The sequence below is a fragment of the Diplotaxodon limnothrissa genome, linkage group LG19 (assembly GCF_057381915.1).
Source record: "Diplotaxodon limnothrissa isolate DT_005_m linkage group LG19, D_limnothrissa_male_GT1.1, whole genome shotgun sequence".
In the NCBI taxonomy this organism is placed as follows: Eukaryota; Metazoa; Chordata; class Actinopteri; order Cichliformes; family Cichlidae; genus Diplotaxodon; species Diplotaxodon limnothrissa.
Window position 1 is genome coordinate 13,806,471 of NC_140614.1, and position 22,010 is coordinate 13,828,480.

General features: G+C 41.8%; 1 protein-coding gene across 1 annotated transcript in view; it reads right to left on the reverse strand.

The window, feature by feature from the left end:
- fndc5a (fibronectin type III domain containing 5a) overlaps positions 1 to 22,010 on the reverse strand; it is a 47,569-nt gene that overhangs the window by 12,263 nt on the left and 13,296 nt on the right. Inside the window, exons 2-3 of the mRNA XM_085342651.1 lie at positions 11,629 to 11,744; positions 8,485 to 8,683 (exon numbers count right to left, since the gene is read on the reverse strand). Of these exons, the coding sequence (XP_085198777.1) occupies positions 8,485 to 8,683; positions 11,629 to 11,744 (315 nt within the window). The remainder of the gene's footprint in view (positions 1 to 8,484; positions 8,684 to 11,628; positions 11,745 to 22,010) is intronic.

Below are 22,010 nucleotides of genomic sequence, written 5' to 3' on the forward strand. Positions count from 1 at the left end.
TGCCAAATTTTGAAATGCAGAGAGATTGTCATAAGATTACACTTGGGACTCGACTCAGCTTCTTACCAGTTGATTGCATTGTTGTTATGTTCCCATATCAAAGCAAAGTTGCCAAGACGCTGTGTAATTTTGCAGTTAAATTGCCATCATGCAACAACTGCATCATTATTTGTGGAGCAATTCCTTAATTTCTGTTCCACATCTTCGAGGTTCTGGCTGGACTCTGAAGCTAAAAAGTTTATGTGAGTTTGTGTTTATGCTGATCAAAACATGTTTGCAAATTTCCCTGACTTATACTTGATTGTTATGTTAGCACAAGCAGATTACATGTAAGTGCCAACTCGACCCTATTTAAAGACTAATAGCAGAATGACTTGTTTTATTGCCATTGTAACACACTGTGATGGCTGCAGTTACAGCCACACTGTGGTAATATCCACCTAATATTACCAACAACAACAAGGACACTGCATTCACATTTTCTTTCTTTAGATATAAGATTTAATTTAAAGGATAATAAATAACTGGTTCTGGTTTAGAATTAATTTGCATAACACTGTTCTAAAATAATTGTGCACATTTTAGTTTACACTGTTATTTATGATTGAATCTCTTTGTTTTCTGAGTTACCTTAGTTGCAGCTGCTCCAGTCTCTTCATTGAGGAGCCAAGAGGTGGAAAAGGGGCGGAGCAAGCCTAGATGGAAAACTGCAAATTGGCTCATTCCATAACTTGAGATCATGGGGGGGAATTGGAGTTCGTTATGTTAGTCTCAGTTAGGTTTTGTGTGTTTTACCCCTGTTTTGTGTTTTTGTGGGCTGATCAGCTCACAAATATTTAAGTTTCCCCTTTGCCTCCTTAGGTAAGTAAGTTTGAGTTATCAGTATTGTTTGTTGTTAACTTTGAGTAGAGTTCTGTTATTTTGACCTCTTTTATGGGCCAAGAGTTTGATTTTTTATTTTTTATTTTTGTATGATTTAACCAACTATGTTTTGGGATTAAATAAAAAAAAACTTTTTTTTGGACTTGAACCTGTGCCTGAGTTTCCTTCGCTGCTCGGTCCATCCCACACACCAAAGTTAAGTCCCAGTGGTTGCAAACCTGGCTCCCGTCTTCAAAGCAACCAAAGACTGCAGATTCATTAAACACGCTTGCTATAATTTTGTTTGTGCCAGCGTCTCCAACAACTCTTTTGCCTTGTGTGACTGCAGCTTAAGCTACATTTTTAACATGTGGCTTTAATAAATAATAAAATGTGGTTAGCCTAAAGGATGTAATTACTTCCTCCACCATCCAGTCTTATTTTGTCAAACAATGATTAATTATTTGTTGATATGTCCGGACTGCTGCTGCTCTTTTTTGGCACAACTTAGGAAACATGCAGCCTTTGATTATCAATTCACATTATGTAACTAAATAACATCTCACACTCAATCTTCCCTCTAATTTCTCACGTGTCTGAGCAAACTCCCTGAGCGTCCCTTGGACCACTGTGAGCAACAGCAGACGTGTGCAGTATGGTCACGCCAGCATCGAATCCATCCAAGTCACATGGTTTATTAAAATAATCAAATTACAGCATTTACATTTATGTTAGACTACTTTTAATTAACTGCTTTAGCCCACTTACAATGAAAAGAAAAAAAAAATCTTGTTCATGATCTGTGTAGCATGTTAACACTATTGGAAGTAAAAATAACTTGAACTCCAATTTTGAAAACACAACTTTCTTTTCTTTTTTTAATAAAGCTCTGACTTGTATTATGAGTCTGTGGTCTGGGAGAGAGTCTGTAACTCTCTGTCTGCAAAATACAGTATATAATGACCAATGCTGGGCAATTGATTAGAGATGGCACGATACCACTTTTTTATGTCCGATACCGATATCATAAATTTGGATATCTGCCGATACCGATATGAATCCGATATAGTGTTTTTTAATCAACAAAACTGTTTTTTAAATATCTTGCTGCATTTTGTATAAGTTCATACTCAAGTTTAAAACAACAACTACACTAAAGCTATTCTGTTATACCTGTATGCAAAAAAAAATATTTCATAGTTCAGCAATACTGATCAATCTAATAAACTTAAACCTACACCATCCTCCCTATTCTGGTATTTTAAAGAGTACTTAGCATAAATATTAAGCAACCTAACTAATAGGGTTCCAACTCCCAGCAACAACAAAAATAAATAAATAAAAAATAGGGAACCACCCCTCACGCTCCACCTCATGATGCTTAATCGACGTAATCAACCTTAATTTGATGCAGTGTGAAAAAAAATGCACAGAAATCAATTATTTTTCAAGAAATATTAAATAGATTCAACATCTTTCTTCAACAAAATTGCAGACTGCACAGATGGTACCTTCCCAAAGGAAAAACTACTATAGCTTACTAGGGTGTATATATTAGACTTAATAGTTACTATATACAATAATTGACTTCTATTCATTTTACATCAAATTAAAACTTTGGGTGTCAGATAATTATTTATTAAAAGCTAGACATTTTAAATGAGAATAAGAAAGAAAAGTATGTCTTTGTGCCCCCTTTTCCCAGTTAATGCCCTATCGGCCCCCCTGGCTAAACTTTGCTAGATCCGCCCCTGCACAGTTACCAGCGTCAGCTACATAGAAAAAGATCCTGGAGTAGAAAGTAATAATAAATAAATTCTAACAACAGCTGATCAAGCTTAAACGTGCTGCTGTTGTTCAGCCGCTGGTTTCCTCTTTCTGGTGCAAAGTGGGCCAAAAGCAAACTAGAGACACGGACTTGCGACAGAAAAGCCGATCAGCTGATCGTTAAGCAGTTTCATGATTGAAGTAGCAGCAAGAGGAGGCAGTCGCTCCATATATCGCTTGTTAAGCTTAACGCAGGAATGCTTTACAAACATTCAGAGATGGACTTACACACTTGCTTTACTTCTCTCGGGGATAACTTTGTCGGAGATGAAATGCCGGGTTGCTAGCGAAGCTCCACATGCTATCCAGACCACAGGTCCCGCATGCCACAGCCGCTCTATCACGTGATGCATACTGCTCCGACGTGCTAACGTTCTGAGGTGAGTTACGGCGTGTTGCAAGTTTTGTGAGGTGCTTTCGTGATATTTAATGGATCGGATTACATTTTTTATTTTTCCCCGATATCCGATCCAGTAATTTAGGTCAGTATCGGACCGATACCGATACGTAATATCGGATCGGTCCATCTCTACAATTGATTATATAGTTACTTCTTCAAAAAAGTAATTGAGTTTTGCAAACAACAAAGTTTTTTGCAGCTGTTTACCTACAAATGCAGCCAAGGCGTTTTTTTAAACAAACATTTCAAACTATTCACAGAACAATCAGCTGTTTTGCATCAAATCTGATGCCACACAAATGATTTGTGCCACTCCAAAAAATAATTTCTGTCCACTATGAGATAAAGGAGAACAGCCTGATACCCGCAGGCCTGACAACAGATGTATCACCGCTGTAACACCTGTAACATTCAGCAGTCGCCTCATTGTTCTGACACACACAACAAAACTACACTACACACTAACTACACAAGATTTGTGCTAAACGTCTCAAATCTCTCACATCTCAAAACACCGCCATCACTCCTAAAACTTCCCCCCCTTCCTAAACAACTAAATGCCGTGTTGCCATATCATTTTTCGACCAATAGGGAAGCGTGGGTTTTTGTTTTTTTTTGTCTTTGCTCACAGGCTTTTGAGCATTTTGCTTATAAAACGCTGTTTTTTCTTCTCACAGTAAATATAAACAATGATAGTATTCAGGAAAAAAATTGCATATATTTTTATCATAACTCTGGTTTTACGTGTCCTCTCAACACAATTTAAAAACTGGTATAAAGTCCACAGTTTTTCCCTCAATTGTTCCGTCTGTCCTGCTCACATCTCCAATGGTTGTACACATTGTCATTGACGTGGCTTCACTCCACAGCAGCCACGCCGTTTTGCTAGCTAAAACACCGGTGTCGGCACATAAGGACGCTGTCATAGCCTGTCAACCACGTTGATTAGCTGCGTATATACGAATGTGAATCGCATCATTGGCTGGACTATGGGATAAGGTGGCATCGTTCTAATCCCATATGGGAGCAGTCAGTCACTTACTGACTAACACTGCAAAACAGAATAGTTTACCTATTTACTTTCATTTCAATTCAGGTTAGATTTTTTTTGTGTGCAATGCAGATTTTCTGTGCGCAGAGACCGTGCCAGCAGTGCGCAATTGCGCACGCCTGCAGCTTAGAGGGAACATTGTTCACACCTGCTGATGAAAGATAAGTTGTTCCTTAAAGGCTGTGTTCATGAGCAGCTTTTTTATATTTACTTTCACCTCCTGCTCACCTGTTTGCCTTTCTTCACTCTTCACTTCCAAACAGGGAAAACAAACAAAACAGAAAATGGGAAAAGTGGTCTTTTAAAAATTAATTTAATTAAAAGAATTGCTTGTCTCATTTTGTCTCTGATTGATGTCATTTTGATGAAGAACGAGTCAGATTTCTCAGCTTTGGCTTAAAAGAAAAAAATCATTTCCCCCCCTTTCTGGTTTCCAGGTCCAGGGTTGTGCTGATTACACGATACTCTCAGTTTCTCTGTCAGGTTCCCGCTGTGCAGTATCCAAACACGAGATGGAGATAAAGAAAATGTTTCACTCAAGATGGATCCTCATAAAAGAACAAGCCAGACTTTTAGGACAGATGAGAGAGAAGTTTCTACCTTTATTAGATCTGAGGAGACGATGAACCTTTTCACCAGAACTTTTTATTCTCCATGTTTGCGAGTCTGTAAATTTCCTTGAGAGGTTACACAGGTACATCTGTGCCCCCCCCACACACACATTCTCATTTTGATGTCTTAGTGAGGACATCTAATTGACATAATGCTTACCCTAGGCCCATACCCTAACCCTCAAAAATGCCTTCAAACTCGTGGGGACAGGCTCTTTTGTCCTCACAAGTGACTGCTGGTCCCCACAAGTATAGTAACATTTTAATTTTTGGTCCTCACAAAGATATGTAAACAAGCCTACACACACGCACACACACACAGTGTGTTTCTGACAGCAGAATTAAATTTTCAGGATTTCTCTCTCCTGTATTGCCGTGGCTGCTTCTGTCAGCCACTCTCTGTTTCCCCTCCTCTCTTCCTGCTGTTTTGTGCACAGGTTGTTCAGTTCCCCCCCTCTCCCTTCATCTCTCTCTTACTTCCTTTGATCTCCCGAAGCTTAAACCCATTGTGAAAGAGGAAACGAGAAGAAATGCGGAATAATCCAGCATTTCAGGCTCATCCTTTGCTCTTTCCACTGAGATCAACGTGATACTGCAGAACAGAAGGGCTGAGCAGCTGAGCGAGGATGGTGAAAGCCTCTCTCTGTTTCTCGGGACATTCGCCTGTCATACAGAGACAAAGGACTAAGAGAAGCACTGAGACGCTCTCCCTCCACACTCTGTACCCTGTGCACTTATCTGCAGTGAAAGACAAACTCCTTCTCTCTCTCCATGGCACATTTTGTCCGTCAGTCATTCTCAATAAGCGAACAGCTCTCGTCCCACTGTCTGGACTCACAGCTTAGCCATTTTTTCTGAAGGGAAATTGGCAGGATTATGAGCGAAAAATGATGTAGTGGTAAATGACGACCATTTGTCTTGTTAGAGAAAGACAAAGTGTTTAATCATAAAAGCCAAACATATCTGGGTGGATTTAAGAAGATCTCTCTAAACTAAAATTACCCTTCATACTAGATACTAGATCCCAAATCCTATCCACGCGATTTTCTAATAAATTACAAAATGTTGACTGAAGAACACCTTCTCATCTGCCATCAAAGCTTTTATTGTTTCAACACAGCTACGCTAATTAAACAGACATCCTTGAGCAAGCAGCGCAAATGAGACAGAGACGGATGTGTGTCGTCGCGCTAAACCGTGAAGCTGTTGTTGAGTAGAAGTGAAGGATGATGAATCACAGACGTGCTCTCTGTGGATATTTGCTTTGTGATAGTTTCAAATGTGTGAAGCAACATTTTTCAGCAAATTAGGGGCTCTGTGTGTGTGTTTGTGCAAAACCTGCAGATTTTTGGATGAGGCAGACTTCCTGCACCCGACTCATTTAAGAAAGCGGGGGGTCGCCCTCTGAAACACAGACATGACCCGTGCTTCTTGACCTTTTGGGAAATAATTTGCTCTCTTACTGAAAGTCACACGAGAACACTACTAATATTCTCTTGTCTGTACGGCGAATACAAAGATTCATCTATCTGTGTTCTGTGTAAAAATCTAACCACATCCACCTATTTCCAAAGCTTACTAATTACATCACGCCTGATTAGTCTGAGCAACAACAAAAGTTAATGTGAAGGAAATACCAGGAGAAAGTTAACTCGGCTTAAAGACAGGAGCTCTTTCTCTATCCTGAGGTTAAGTTGGGTCACTTTTTGTCCTCATTTAAAATTAAAATGCTTTTTGCAAGCTTTTCAGCTGCATGTAGGAAAACAATTGTAAAGCAAGTCCACTTGTTATCACCCGTTTTCAAGTTAGATGTCACTGATTCATCCAGATCAGGAGGTTGGACTGACCTCCTGTTGCCTTTGGAACTGCCTTAATTCTTCATGGCACAGATTCAAAAGGTGGGGAAAACGTTCCTCACAGACAGCCTCAAATACTTGTTGGAGATTTGTCAGCTGCACCATGATGCAAATCTCACATTCTAGCACATCACAAAGGTCTGCTGTTGGACTGAGATCTGGTGACTGTGGAGGCCATATGTAACTTACCAGTTTGCTGGCTGGATACACTGTGATTGGAATTAACATGGTCAGCAACAACACTCTGATAGGGTGTGGTGTTTTAGACAATGCTCGGTTGGTACTCAGAGGGCCAAAGTGTGCCAGAAGCCTAAACTGTTGCTACAAGGCAAGATGAATCCATGCTTTCATGTTGTTTATGCTAACCTTTGATCCGGAAATGACATATCAAACCAGGCAACATTCCCAGTTTTCTGTTGTCCACAGAACTGCTGTTCTCTAGATATTTTACCTTGGGATGTTTCTCTGTAAACCCTAGAGATGGTTGTCTGGGAAAATCCCAGCACAGCAGCAGTTTCTGAAACACTCAGACCCGCCTGTCGGACACCAACCACCACGTTACGTTAAGGGTCGCCCAAATCAAGTTTCTTCCCTATTCTAAATAATTTAGATCATTAAGCTTGTATAAACAAATCAAAATGACCTAAATTATATATACTGGATTGATACTGGTGATTCAAGTTCTTTAATAGCTTTTGTGGTTTATGGATTAAAAGCAGCTGTGTCAACAAAAGCTATGGACTGACAGAATTTGACGAGCTTTATTTTTAGTTATAATTTAATACATTTTGTTTTTATTTTGTTTTATTTTGCGAGTTGGTTATTAGACGCTGCTCCAGCCGGTCAGAGAATCCCCCGCCGCCCCGCCCTCTCCAGCAGGCGCACCTCACAAACGGAGGGCGCCCTTACTCCCAGCAAATGGGCGATAGAAAACCGATCAGTGCCTGTGCCATTCCCAATATGCGCTGGCTGATGTCGGGGCAGCATGAGTACGAGCAATTAATTTTTTTTTGCCGATGTCCGTGATGCCGCCCTCACCACGATGCCGCCCCGGGCGACACGGGCGGTCGCCCGTATCAAAAACCGCTACTGTGTCCTGAAACCTCAAAGAAACGAGCACGTGCACGGACAGAAAGAGAACAGGCTGCTATGAAAGCGCACACGTTTATCTGTGCTGTTATTGATTTCTGTAAATTCTTCTCAGCTACACAAATAACACACAGACAACACATCCCGTGCTAATTAGGCCTCGGCGGTGGCGAGAGCATCGCCTCACCGCTCTGCAATGATTGTTTTTGTGTTCTACATGCCTCTGCCAGCCCGCTCAACACCAGAACAGAAGTTCAGACTCTTTCTGGCTCAACATTTTGCGAAGTATCGGAGTGAAGCTGCAGCTCACATGAGACATGAGTGTAAATGAGAGGAAGAATAGTTGGAGAAGCGCCTCAGCCAAAAGCGCATCGATTCCCCACCCCTCACAGCTCCCACTGCTTCCTCCCTGCGTCTGATAAATGCCTTTCCTCATTTTGGTTTACAGTGCAGTTGTGCAGAGCGTGTGCTGGGTGAGGCCACGAAGGCAAGTCGATACACAGTGAAGTATGCATCCCTCTCAGCTCTTCTACTCCCGAGTTGTGGTTAGAGGGGGCAAGCTTCAAGCACTTTCTTGTGAAATTTCATTTCATGGTTTGTGTTTCTATTGATTTTTATTGGTCTTTGGACAAAATCAGTCACAATGCTGCCAAAAGGCCAAGTCCCCGCTGCAGTCATGTCTGGAAAACCGACAGATTCAGGGTTTTTTTTCTTTTAAGTGTGGACGTGTTGGGTGAAGGAGTGTATTTGTGTGGATGCGTATGCATGCGTGGCGCTGTCACGCTTCACCTTCACTCTTAGAGGCCTGAGTCTCGGCCTCCTTCGGCGTCCGGAAGCGCAGCGGTTCGCTCAGTGGGCTCGTCCCAGACATGGAGATGGACTGGACATGCACAATGTAGTCTGTCTCTTCCTCCAAGTCCCATAATGCACAGGATCGCGTGGTGGTGTTGACTTCCTGGATGAATCGCAGCATGCGCACGTCTTTCTTCTGTTGGAGGGTGACAGAGAGACACATGCAACCGGCGTTCACACTCACACTTTATTTCACTAAAATTAAACTTAATGACCGTGGCTCTGGGTTTGCCTGTTCATTTTTTATTTCCGTGTACAGTTTTATAATTCCTGGTCACCTCCTTTGACCTCCCGACTTTGTTACTTTTCCATCCTCTGTATCAGTCTTTCCTGTCTTGTTGGTAATTATAATTACAAAAAACTTACTCTTAAAGCACTTTTCTCAAAATTACAAAGTTTTTCACACAAATTAAACATATGCACATCAATCCCCCCCCCTCCCGAGAATACTTAAAAAAAAACAAAACAATCAAGACGTGGCTACTCTGATCTCAGTGGTCCCGCCGCTCGGGAGCTCTTTGATTACTAGCCAAGATGCTGGAATAACCATTCACCAATTTAATGGCACATAAGTAGTAAATAAATCTTTAATGTACTCTGGAGCAAGGCCATTTAGTGCTTTAAAAGTGATTAGTAAGATTTTAAAATCAATTTGGCATTTAACAGGCAGCCAGTGTAAATTTGCCAGAACTGGAGTGATGTGTTCATGGTGCCAGTTAAAATTCACGCAGCAGAGTTCTGGATCAGCTTGAGCCGGTGATGTGAGCTCTGACTGATGCTGTTATAAAAGGTATTATCTCCTTTTATCACAATCAGGATCAGTATCAGACAACTTTATTAATCCCAAAGGAAATGCTTTAGTTATGATGACTGGTATGACTCCGGAGCGGATCGTCTACTAATCTCGAGGTTGGTGGTGCAATCCCCGGCTACTGTAGTCTGCTTCTGAGCATCTGTAAATCCAAATGCATCCATGAGAGTACGTGTGAAAGCTAGGCACAAAATAACACACTTGAACGAGGCTTGTTGTAAGAAAGCGCATTCGGTGCTCAAATAAAAGCCAAGTAAAGTATCTGTCCATTTATCCTCAATCAAGGCGGGTGAAATAAATGCAACTCAGCAGCTGACAAGAATGATCTAATTCTGGAAATTGTTCTTGTTGCGCTAAACCAGGGGGGCTGAAACAGAGATCGGTTTCAAAAACAGCTCCCAGGTTGGTAGCAGACTGAATGAAAAAAGCTTATTTTGGGCCAAGGTGGTAAATTTTAAGATTTATCTTTGGTGAGTTTAGTTTTCACCGTTAAGTGGGTAAGTAGATTACCAACGCTGCTGGTGTTGTTGGATAGTAGAGTGTTGGCAAAACAGTCGCTGAGAGGAAGTGTGCTTATAAAACAAGAGGGCCAAGGAGAGAGCCTTGAGGGACACCACAATTCAAATTTGACAGGGGATCATTCATTACCTGTGGACACAGACAAAATAAATTTAAATACATTTCTAAGTTGTTAAATTGTGTTTTTTCTCAGATCTGTCTTCAGCCTGAAGTGATATCCTTACTCATTATGTTTGACCTCCGGATTTAAACATCTGTGTTTTGGACATTTATTGTTAAACGCTGATTTAAGATGGGATGCAAACTGTTTTGGTTTCTGGTTAAGAGATGCCTGGAACAGTTTTAAAATCACAGTCACAACAACCACAGCTAGCACAGTTAGCATTGGAAAAACCACACAAAACTGTGTGGAGGGAGACGTTGGAGAACCATAAGGACTTTTGGGAGCACTTGAGTTGTGCTTGACTTCTGAATTGAAGTTTTAATTGTCAGGTGCATTTCATGTTAGTGTTATAGAAAATAAAGAGTGAATATGCTTTTACCTTTCTTGCCAAGACTTGGAGGATGAGTTTGCTATATGATAGAGGATGAAGTTGTACAGTACTGATTAAAACCACCGCCACCCTTTTTGAATGCTTCAAACTTGTCATACTTTAAAATAACACCGCATCTGATATTGTATACATCTCTGTGACTGCAGCAGCTTTGACAAAACGGCGGGATTTGATGACCAGTGAATGAGAACAGCCTGAACAATAACAACTGCAAAGCAGCTGAATGTCCTCTGCTATTGTTTCTTATTATTAACTTTTATTTATAGCTTTAAACCACACATTTCCCAGCTTCCAGTGCTGCCATCAAACATGTCACTCCAGTCTCCTGTGGACGGGTGCATATGTGTGTTTGTACAACCACGAGATGGCAACTTGTCCCACGTAAATGCGTGGTTGTGCGAGAGATGTGTGTCTAAGCTTGCATGTTGACTTTTCTCCTGTCACACAGCTGTCATAGTCTGTCAGCGAGGGGACAGGCTGTCCGACAGGATGCTGTATCCTCTGATGATTCCCATAATGCATTCTGACTTGGAGTGAGGGAGCAACACAGGAAAGGAGGTGGCAGACAATAACCTGTGACAAGCCACAACTTAATTGAATTAGTTTGGGAGTTTCTTCAAGAAATCTTTTACATGCATTAATGAATGTACCTACATTATAGTACATTTACATGTACACTCAGGGGACACTTTATTAGGTACACCACCAGGAGCCTGAACCATTGATACGAATCAGGATGGAGCCATACTTTTATGTTGTTTTACTCCAAATTCAGGCCCTTTCACCCAAATGTCACAGCAGAAAAGGAGACTCATCAGACCAGGCAACATTTTTGAAATCTTCTATTGTCCAATTTTGGTGATGTGGTGTAAAATGTAGCCTCAGTATCCTGAACTTGGCTGACAGGAGTGGCAGACGGTGTAGTCTTCTGCTGCTGTACTCCATCTGCTGCTCAGTTTGAACTTTAGATTTTTGCATTAATGAGGAGTTGAACAGGCGTATCTAGTAAAGTTGTATCTTTAGCTGTAAAATTGTAATATGAGTTGCAATAAATAAAAGGTTTGGATGATTTTATTCCCTCCAAAACTTGCCTGAATCTGCTAAATGCTTTTCCATATGTATTTTTTACTGCTTATAAGCACAGTAATTAGCATTAATGGTTACAGTGGTATAGAGGGGACAGAGAGTGTTACCGACCTGCTGTGTGATGGCAAAGCCAATGACTGGGTCTCCCTCGGGGATGTCCCATGACACCACAGCAGAGTTTGCTTTTACCTCTCTGATGGTCACATTGACGGGAGGCGACAAGCTATCTGCAGAGATAAAGATAAAGACAGAGAGAGAAGAAAAGGTTATTGTATGTTTTAAAGTACGAAGGAGCAGCTCTGTGAAATGACTAGAATGGCAGAAGTTTATTCAGTGGCGTGAATAAATGGCTCAGTTGAATCCATTATTAGGCCTGAGCACTAAAAGTGCGAATGCCCTATTGTAATCGCTCCCGTTCTTCTTGTTATTATCCAGACAAATGAATTGGCTTTTTGAGGGCTTTAACATGTTTGAAAACTCATGAAGCTTTGCACATGCGTCAAGCCTGGTGAAAATTTACTGGTCTCACTGGTTTGAGACCTGGGCACAGCAAAATGGCTCAGTAGCGCCCCGTACAAAGTGGGGAAAAATGAGCCCCTGCTTGGGCTTTTACGTAAATGTATGAAATTTTGTACATATGTGTAACATCCCAAGATATACCAAACAGTCTATTGGACCCATGTGCCAACTCACCACCACCATTTTGAATTGAACGTAACATTTTGGCATAGATTTTGCCATTTCCAGGCGTTGTACTGTTGCAAACTCCTCCTAGAGATTTTATCGGATCAGCTCCATATTTCGTCAGTCTAGACTACAGATCTGAGCCATATTAAATAGTGGAACTTTAGAGTTTTCACCTAAGGGCGTTTCTGTGGCGCCACAGCGAATTTCAATCATTCGCTTTGAAATTATAATTGGCTCTTATTCCCACATACATTGACCGATCTGTACCAAACTTCTCACACGTGATAAAGCTACACCCCCCGAACACATTTCAACTGCAATATTTGACAGTGGTTACAGCGCCACCTACTGAGAACAGGAAATGTCATGTTTTACACTTTGGGCTACAGTTTCAAGACGCTTGATGCCAGCAACCTCAAATTTGTTCAGGGAAGCCTGAAGGAGTTGGTCTTAGGTCACATTCAAAACAGTGAGTTTTCATAAGAGGGCGTGACCTCGGCAGCTTGGTGAATTTTGATGTTTTGCCATGAAACATGAAACTTGAATACCTCAAAGAAATCTAGTCCAAACTCTCCCAAACTTCACAGACATTCTTCTGACATAAGTGACCTCACCTGCAAAAATCTCCATTACATACACTTTAATGCCAGATGAATTCTACTTAATTAAATTTTCTAACATCAGTAAACCTCACCTGCTAAGACCTTAATCCTCTGACAAGCAGGTCAAAGTTCATTAATGAAAGAGAGAAACTGTGTTTGCTCTGGAGTTCGTTCCGAGTTTGGCTGGTAACACCTCACCTGTGACAGTCCAGGAGGTCGGATGAATGCACCACCTCAGCTGGCTCATTTTCATGTGGAGGAGTAGAGGCTCTTAGCACCTCCTATCTGCCAAAAGATCCTCAACGTCTAAGTCAGCAGTCATAAAGGCTTAAAGGTTTGCAACCATTTGGCTAACTCCAATTGGTGGGCGAGTTGGGTGGCAACTGTTGGCCAACTGGTTGCTGGAGGTTGTTGGCAAGTTGCTTGCATGAAATTGGTCACAATTCTAAGTACATGCTAGTGACCAAAGCAGTTAACATGGAGTTTTTGTATACTGCAGCAGACTCTTTGTGACCAATTACATCTAGCAACACCCGGCAACCTCTAGCAACTACTCGCATACTGACTGGAATTTTTCCACTCACAAACCAGCTGGTCTGCAGGACTGAGGTCTTAAGCTGCATCCACACTGGGAACGACGTTGTGACCAAGACGATACAACGTGAATTACATTCTGCAACAAATTGGGCGTGACCAATGAGAGAAGTGAATACTGATGATGTGACCTGAGGAGATTAGCAATATATGAGAAGGTTAGCTAGGCAGCTGGAACCTCGACTACAAACGCCGTCAGCTTCAAAGCAATGCGCAACAAGCGACTTGTTTTCAGCCCTCATTTCTGCCGCTTGGACTCTCAGTTTCATTCTTTACGGTCACATTCAGTTACCAAAGTTACCGAAGGTGATGGTCATAGTGAGGGTGGGAACGTAGATCTACCTGTAAACTTTTTCACACTGTATTTCTTTAAACAAGCACTTCAAAATTACAGTCAGGTGTTGCTACCAACATGGCTGCTGAGTGGGAAGACTGGGGTCTGGAGGGATTGGTTTATGGCGTCATCTTTTACTTCTGTGTGCTTGTTGGACCCATCAGCAAACTGTGACTGCAGCTAATGTGTCTGTGTGTGTGTGTGTGTGTGTGTGTGTGTGTGTGTGTGTGTGTGTGTATTAGTCTTGTTTTCATCTAAGTGTCATATTTCATGCTCTAAACACACTTCTAGTTTAATTGGGGTCACGGGCTACAAGATTTGAGAATAATAATTTGTCTCGTTATATAATTAAGTGTGAGCTGTACGTGTGTGTGTGCGTGTGTGTGTGCATCCACCGCCTGCTGCTGAATGAGACTGTAATTACTGTACGAGTTCTGAACAAGCACATACCCAGTGGTGGCTGTATTACATGAACGTTTGTGCAGATCAGAAGATCAAGGCGAGAGATTAAATAACATCATCATTCGATTTGTCCTGAAATGGATTTTTCTTCACTTTCTTGTTTTATGATCACGTCTCCTTCTTCTTTCCCCTCAAACAGAGACGCCACACATTCGTACCGTCATAGTTCAACTGTGCCCTAAAGTCACGATCAGTATGCACCACAGATCCATAACTGACTGGAATTCATGTCAGTACAATCAGTTATGACTCTGTGATTTATAATTACACCTGCATCTAGTGCCTGACTGTTATTCTAGTTTGTTGGCTTTATGAACTGGTTTGAACTGCTGAATCTAATATTCCTTGAGATCTTTAGTTGATCTAAAAACAGGCCTTATACAACCAAGTTTTACCATTTACTCTTTATTTTGGTCCACATCAGGACCATAACCTGTCCATAACTGCTTGCGAATTTAATCGCCCAATCACATGGCAGCAAGTGATTTAAGTGACTTTGAACATGCTGTGGTGATACCAGACGGTCTGGTCCGAGTGTTTCAGTAACTGCTGGGATTCCCACAGGCAGAAGAGCTACTTCCTGAAGCACCACAGTACTGTCATCTGAGTACAGGAAACTGAGGCTCATCAAAATTGGACAGTAGAAGATTGGAAAAATGTTCAGTCTCGACTTCTGTGGTGACATTCAGATGGTAGGGTCAATATTCGGCATACACAACATGGTATCATGCATCCCTCCTGCCTTGTATCAACAGTTCAGGCTGCTGCTTGTGGCATACTTTGAGCCTCCGAACAACCGAACATTGTTAAAACATGCCACCATGTCAATCCCTTTATGACCACAGGATACCATCTTCTTATGCATAGCTGGACTGGCCATCGGGCATACCGGGCATTTGCCCGGTGGGCCGCTGGCGATTTTTTGTTTCTATGGGCCGATGGATTTTTTTATTTATTTTTTTAGGAAGGGTATATATAATGAAAGGTGTTGGATTGGCCAATTGGTCATGATCGACTCTGGGCTGGACCAATTACAGCCGAGGAGGCCGGATGAACCCCCCCCCCCTTGTTTAGCAATCACGTGATTTTCGCGCATTGCATGCCGGGAACTCGTGGCAAAACAATCCAAGTACCGCATCAAATGCAAGCATTTGCAGCACCGCAAAACGTTCATTCTCCGGTTCCAATACCTTCTTGTTTTTTCTTTGCCGCACAAAAAAGGAATGTACAAAACAAAAGGAGAACAATGCCGGTCCGTACAAAGACAGACTTGACGAAAAGACAAAGAAAAGATACGAGGAAAAAATCAAAGCAGTGAAAGGGTCAGACCCTTACGAGCACACAGAGAGACAAAGGACGTTAGCATGCTGCCCAACTTTCACCACGCTCAGATTTATAATTACACGGTTCTTGGAGTGAGTGCATACACTCATGAAGTTTAGTAACTTCAGGTCACTGCAACAAGCCCAGGTACAGTTTACTGACGGATGAGTACAGGACCTTGAAATGCACCGTGTAGAACGAAAGACCATCGTACGAACAAAGGTAAGTTTACCAGTCTCACAAATCGTCTTCATAAATACACATTCGTTAACCGTTTATTAATATAACCTTTGAGCTCAACGGTAATTAATTAGTAGTGGAAATAATTTCTGGTACCCGTTACAGAAATGTAGCAGTGACAATAATACTGTATGCTGTAATCGTACTGGACAATTGGTGATACACAAAAAAATCTGTTTTACCCTGTGAATAAAAGTATATATTTTTGTCAATGTACCATAATAACAGAAGCGAAACGCAATATTGTGTCAGGACAATTCACTATTTATGCACAATAAACACAATAAACAAAGGAGCATAGCGCGACAATTTCTGTTCAGCGCCAGACTTGCTTGTAACCTATATCACCAGTTATGTTAAGAAAAATGACGTATTAACTACAACAAAACTCTGACCTTTGTGGGAATGCTTGGAGCAGACTAACCTGTGAGCTGGAGTGTTCTGGGACGTTATATTTGGTATATCCAGACCATCCGTCGGCTCTTACTTCGGAAACATGGCTTAAAAAATTTCTCTTCAACGACGTAATCCGAAAAAAACCGATCTCTTTACCCGTCGGCTTGTATAACTGATTTCAATTGAAAGCCTGCGTGCGCTAGTACCTCTTGCCACAAGTTCCCAGAATCCTTTGCGGTTTTACCCTTGAATGACGTCACATTTTCAATCTTTATCCTGGTGGGCTGGTCTCTAGTCAAAATGCCCGGGCCGATTTTTTGTCCCAGTCCAGCCTTGTTCTTATGGCGGCTTCCAGCGGGATGACGATGTTGAAGAATCCAGCAAATCGGTTACTTGAGCATGGCCTCCATAGTCACCAGATCGCAGTCCAGTAGAGCACATATGGGATGTGGTGGAACAGCAGATGTCATCATGGATGTGCATCCCTCTAATCTGCAGCAACGGTGTGATGCCATCACATCAACACGGACCAAAATCTCTGAGGAATGTTTCCAGCACCTTGAATCTCTGCCAGGAAGAACTTAAACAGAGGTCTAACTCGGTAAAAGCAAGGAGCTTGTACATTTTCCAGTGAGTGTAGATTAAATCACAAATTCTCCAACTAAATGATGCATCATATCTGGTCCAGCTATCTGAAATGGATAAAGTGGAAACTATTAGAAATGTCAGAAACTGAAAACAAGGGCATTTTCGACCGTGCGTCCCATTAGGGAGTATTTTTAAATTTGTGACATGTTTGGGATGTTTACATTCTTGTTTATGCAAATAAGAGAATAAGCTGCTGAATATTAAGGTGAACAACCTAATGCAGTGTGTCACTGTCCCTCTCTGTTCTCCGTTTTTGGTGTTTATTGATATTTGTAACAAGGACCAGTGAATAAGGATGAGGAGAAGTGGTCCCTGTCAGTGAGGCTAATGGGACATAAATCTAATTCAGGTAATAACACAGTCAGCGTGTTATTGAATAGGTTAACGCTCGCTTGCCCTTCGACGGGAAAACCTCACAGGATGATGAGCTGCTGCGGCACTTGTTTACACCCTGACACGCTGCACGTTTAGAAAGAGCGAAGCGGAGCCAAAGCAGGCCTCTAGGTTACTTGCTTCCACTCAGCCTGCAGCCGATGTTTTGATAAATAGCCCGACTAACAGCAGATGACAGGAAGGAGACCCACTGCATCTCTTCATCCGAGTGGGGGGCCTGGATGTTTGAAGTGGATTTGCTTTTGTTTACTGTCTGCTGTTTGCCTAAGGGACAGGCGCCACGGGCTGAGAGGGCTGATGGAACAGAAGAAATCACAAATCAAAGTCATTATCTTTCCGCGTATTCTCCTCCTGCTTGTGAATGAATGTTTAGCTCCTAATGGAGAGAAAAACACCGCTTTTATTCAGTGATGTGCACCATCGCTTTGTTTGCACATGCTCAAAAATATCTAGAATCATATATAAAAAGATAGAACTCGATATTATCCGATTTTATAACGACAATAACCGAGTGGGTTAATTTATGTTACACAGAAACACTTTGAAGGCTCAGTTTGCATTCCTGCACTGCTTCCTTTGTTCTGATGTCGATTAGTTTTGGTTACTTTCATTCAGTTTTTTTTTTTTTGCAAAATGGCACCAAGTCACAAACCGACTCATCTGCAGGTTTCATCTTCGCTTTCGGCTTCAGTAAATATCAGCATCAAAGGCTTCTGCAGCAGTAAATCTGTACTGTACGTCTGTTACTCACGGCTCACTGCAAAATCACAGTTTAGTGATTAAAGTGGAAAAATACAATAAAATCAACGGTTATTAAAACATACATATACTTGAGATGGATGATAAAACATATTACAGTGGCACAGGTGGTACACTTGAAGGATAAACATGTACAAAAAATTTTTTTATGATCACAAACTGTTTTCATGTCTCATTGCTGGTTTAATAAATAAAGAGCCTGATCAATATTTCTGATATGTTATTTAGTGATTTAAATTTGACATCTAATGTATCAACTGAAAGGTTTTTTCTCCAAACATTTGTTATGTGTAGAAACTGTTTTACTCATCTACGCTCTACCACAGCGGTCCCCAACCCCTGGGCCTCGGACCGTGAGTCGTTTGGTACCGGGCCGCGAGAGTTGAGGCTCAGGTATGAAATGTATGGTTTTCAGGGTTTTTATCGGTTTTCAGCGTTATTTTGTTATCGTTTTTATCGCTAACTCTGTTTTCCTGGGTCTTTTCACGTGTGTTATGAATAAATCTTCTTTTTTTCGGTACCGGTACTAGTTTTATTTTGTTGTATTTATCCGCGACACCTTAAAGGCCGGTCCGTGAAAATATTGCTGGGCATAAACCGGTCCGTGGCGCAAAAAAGGTTGGGGACCGCTGCTCTACCTGACTGCTCGGACCAGCTCATCATTTGGGACCTTTGCAGAGTGCCCTCTAGTGGACAAACTATGCAACCCACTCGTCACACGGTTGGAGGGTGTTTCTCCCGTCTCTTCTTAAATTTGTGACTCCCTAAATAAGATGCATTAGTGTTTAAGCAGAAACGCCCCCCACAAAAACAAAAAACAGGTATTACACTGGGTGAATGAATGACCCCAGCAAAACAAAGCCTGTTTTTTTGCTTTTCTTTCACTAATACTGGGATCCCTGGAAGAGCTGGGAATGATGTCACACAGCCCTGCCATCAGAGGCAAAAGGAACTCATTTATCTCTTGTTAATCAATACAGGTGAGGCTGGTTCATCAAGGCAAATGTCTTTAAAAGATCCCTTGAAATGCCTGCAAGGTCACGTGTGCATGCGATAAAACGGGGTTACATGACGCCTCAGGATCAGAACAAGGACATCAGTGAATCACTCTTGGGTGAGGAAAGTATTAAACATGACAGAAACACAGCAGCTGCTCATCACATATGTGCTTAGGACCCCCATCGTCACACTTTAACGTGGGATTTTTCAAAGAGCAGGGTGGAAATTTTCTCTGTTGCTATCGTCGCTGATGGGAAGTTATAAAAATGGAGGAAAAACGTACGTTCTAACATGTGGTTAATAGTGCTGTTTTTTAAAAAAAAAAAAAGGGTCTGTTTGAAGTCATGTTTTTTCTTACACCTAACCAAAGATCAATCGAAAAGACACAAAAGTTGAAAATGGCCGTACACAGGATGCAAACTGTGTTCTGGGTGAAAGTTAATGATTTATATACAGCCACGTCTCAGTTCCTGTTTTCTCAGGGGAAGCCAGTCCTGACAAGTCGTCAGCTGACAGAGACTACTAAAAAGGAAAAACTATAACTGAAAAGAAAGAAAGGAGTGAAATAAACATCATGTAGAGAGAATAGAATTTAATATTGCAGATGTGATAAGAGCATCAGGCTGGTGTGGCTCTGCGTCTCCTCTCAGTGATCACGGACTAAAGTCTGATCTGTAAAGCTATAACTGTACCTGGTGTCTCATGTCTTTTAAACCATATAATTTCGCACAGAGCTTATTAGTTTTTAATAAAACCTCTAAACTTTGGATCTTGGTGAAGCAACTTTCTCCTTGCTCCTTAAAATGAAGCCGTCTGCTGCAAAGCCCTTTGAAATCAGGAATGTCTTTCCTGCTGGATGAGCTTAAATAATGAAACGCACATTTTCATTGATGTCCTTGACTTACTTACTTTGTTTCTTTCTCTTCTATTGGATACACTGATGACTCACTGTTGCTTTGCATTTTTGAATTATTGTGTTTCAAGTCTGGGAAAAAAAGACTGTCTTCTTTGTTCGTGAGTCCCAAAGATTAAAGGGTAAAAACATGTCCTTGTAGTTCTGCTACATGAAGTTCAACTCTCTCTTCGAGTGTCCTCACATCCCACAACTTCTGGTCACTTTGTGCCCGTCTTTGGCTCCACTTTCACATATGACTGCATTACACTTTGGGGACAAAGAGAGGGGATGCTGGCCGTGATTTCAGGTCTTAAATATCCACATGACATTAGAGTCCACTCTAATGAAACACCAGACAGATGTCTTCATAAACTCTCTGCAGCTCACAGTCTGCATCTCCCCAAGAGATGGGGGTGACTTTGAGCAATGACAGATGTGTGTGTGTGTGTGTCATTGTTAGCCTGATGATGATCAGAGTGACAGCTAGTTGTCTACTCCACACTGTGCAGTGTAAAGGGTGACAGCTCCTTAATGCCCCCCTTCATTAGAAAACTCACCAGGACAGAATGTGTGTGCATGTGTGAGCGCACAGTCAAGAGAGGAGGCTAATTTGCTGTTTCACAACACAGACTTGTGTAAACACGCACACACACACACACACAGTCTCCATGCATAAAGTCCATCATTGCTTAATGAACACTCTCGTCTCTCTGTTGACCTTAGAAAGAAAATCCTCCCTCCTCCTGCTCCTGGTAGAGATTATGTAATGTTGCATACTTTAGTTTGCTTCAAAGAAAAAATGCTTTTAATTGAATCTCATCTTTTGCTGATGATGCTGCTGAAGTTTGCGCTGAACAGTTAGTTGAGCTGTTTTGTACTTTGCATTAGGGAGCTGACGGGTTAATGACCGGCTAATATCTCTGAATCGTTTAAAATCTGCTGACTTTAGGATTACAACACATCACAACACAGGCCTATCGTTAGTTTTATACAGCACATCTGTACCATGAGCTGTGAGACCTGCCTGTACTCTACACATGCTTTGAAAATGAAGTCTATGAGTAAAACCCGTCTTTCTGCACTACACCATCAGTGTGATACCTGGGCCGACAGCAGGGGCTTTTTTCGAGTGGGAGATCATAAAGCTGGGTGGTGCTCCAGCTCCCATCCACCCCTGTGGTGTGATATTATTGATTTGTACCACCTTATTACAGCTCTGCAATCCTCAGAAATGCCTCTCTCGGAGTTAGGCCTCTGGGCTGGTTCTGCTCCCTGGGATGCTAATGAGTTAGTCTGCATGCTTTTGAACTAACATGAAAACTGCCTGTTAGCTACATCATATTTCACTGTTATCTCGCACTTAAGAGGCAAGTACAGGCCTCAGGTGCTGCTTACTTCCTGTTCTCCTCTTTGAATCACTTTGTGCTTCGCTGCGCTGCTACTAATTCATATTTAGCAAGTTAAAACACTTAGTTCATTTCCAGCTAATAGTATGTAAACAGTCACTTTGTATGGAAGGTGCAACAAGCAGTAGGAACACTTTGGTGAGGAGAATAATACAGTTTTAAATTAGCACATGTTTATTATCCAGGGGCAAAGCTGACAGCAGTACCGGAGGAGCCGCAGTGGCTTGCTGCATGCTCCTCCATGCTAACGTGTTATTAGGCCTCCGAGCTGCGTGCGCGTCAGGCGTGCTGTGCTCGCAGAGGTCAGCTGGCAGCGATGCCCTCATTCATACTTAATGTGCCATGATAGAGCCATCAGGATTTTGTGCTGATCTTGAATTTGCCCTTGCATGTGTCAGAGGAGACCTTGGCATGTGGCCTTGTCCTTGCAGATGCACACATCTATAGAAGGATAACAGAGCGACTGAGTGTGGAGGGACCTGAACACAAAGTGTTTCTGTGTCTCCTTTAGAAGCTGAAGAAGCTGATAAATAATTTAAAAGTGCTTTATTCTAACGCATGTTTTACACTCTCTCGTTTCATAATTGATTGCCATAATTCCTTTTCCATAACTGACAGCTGCTTCCCAGCTGATCCACCTCTCATCCACAAGTCTGCTTTAAATCTTACGTAAGCCACAAACAGGAGCTCACCCTATGGATTTCCTCTTTTCTGCTGCTTCTTTGTCCCATCGTTTGTTTCAAACAGCTGCCACC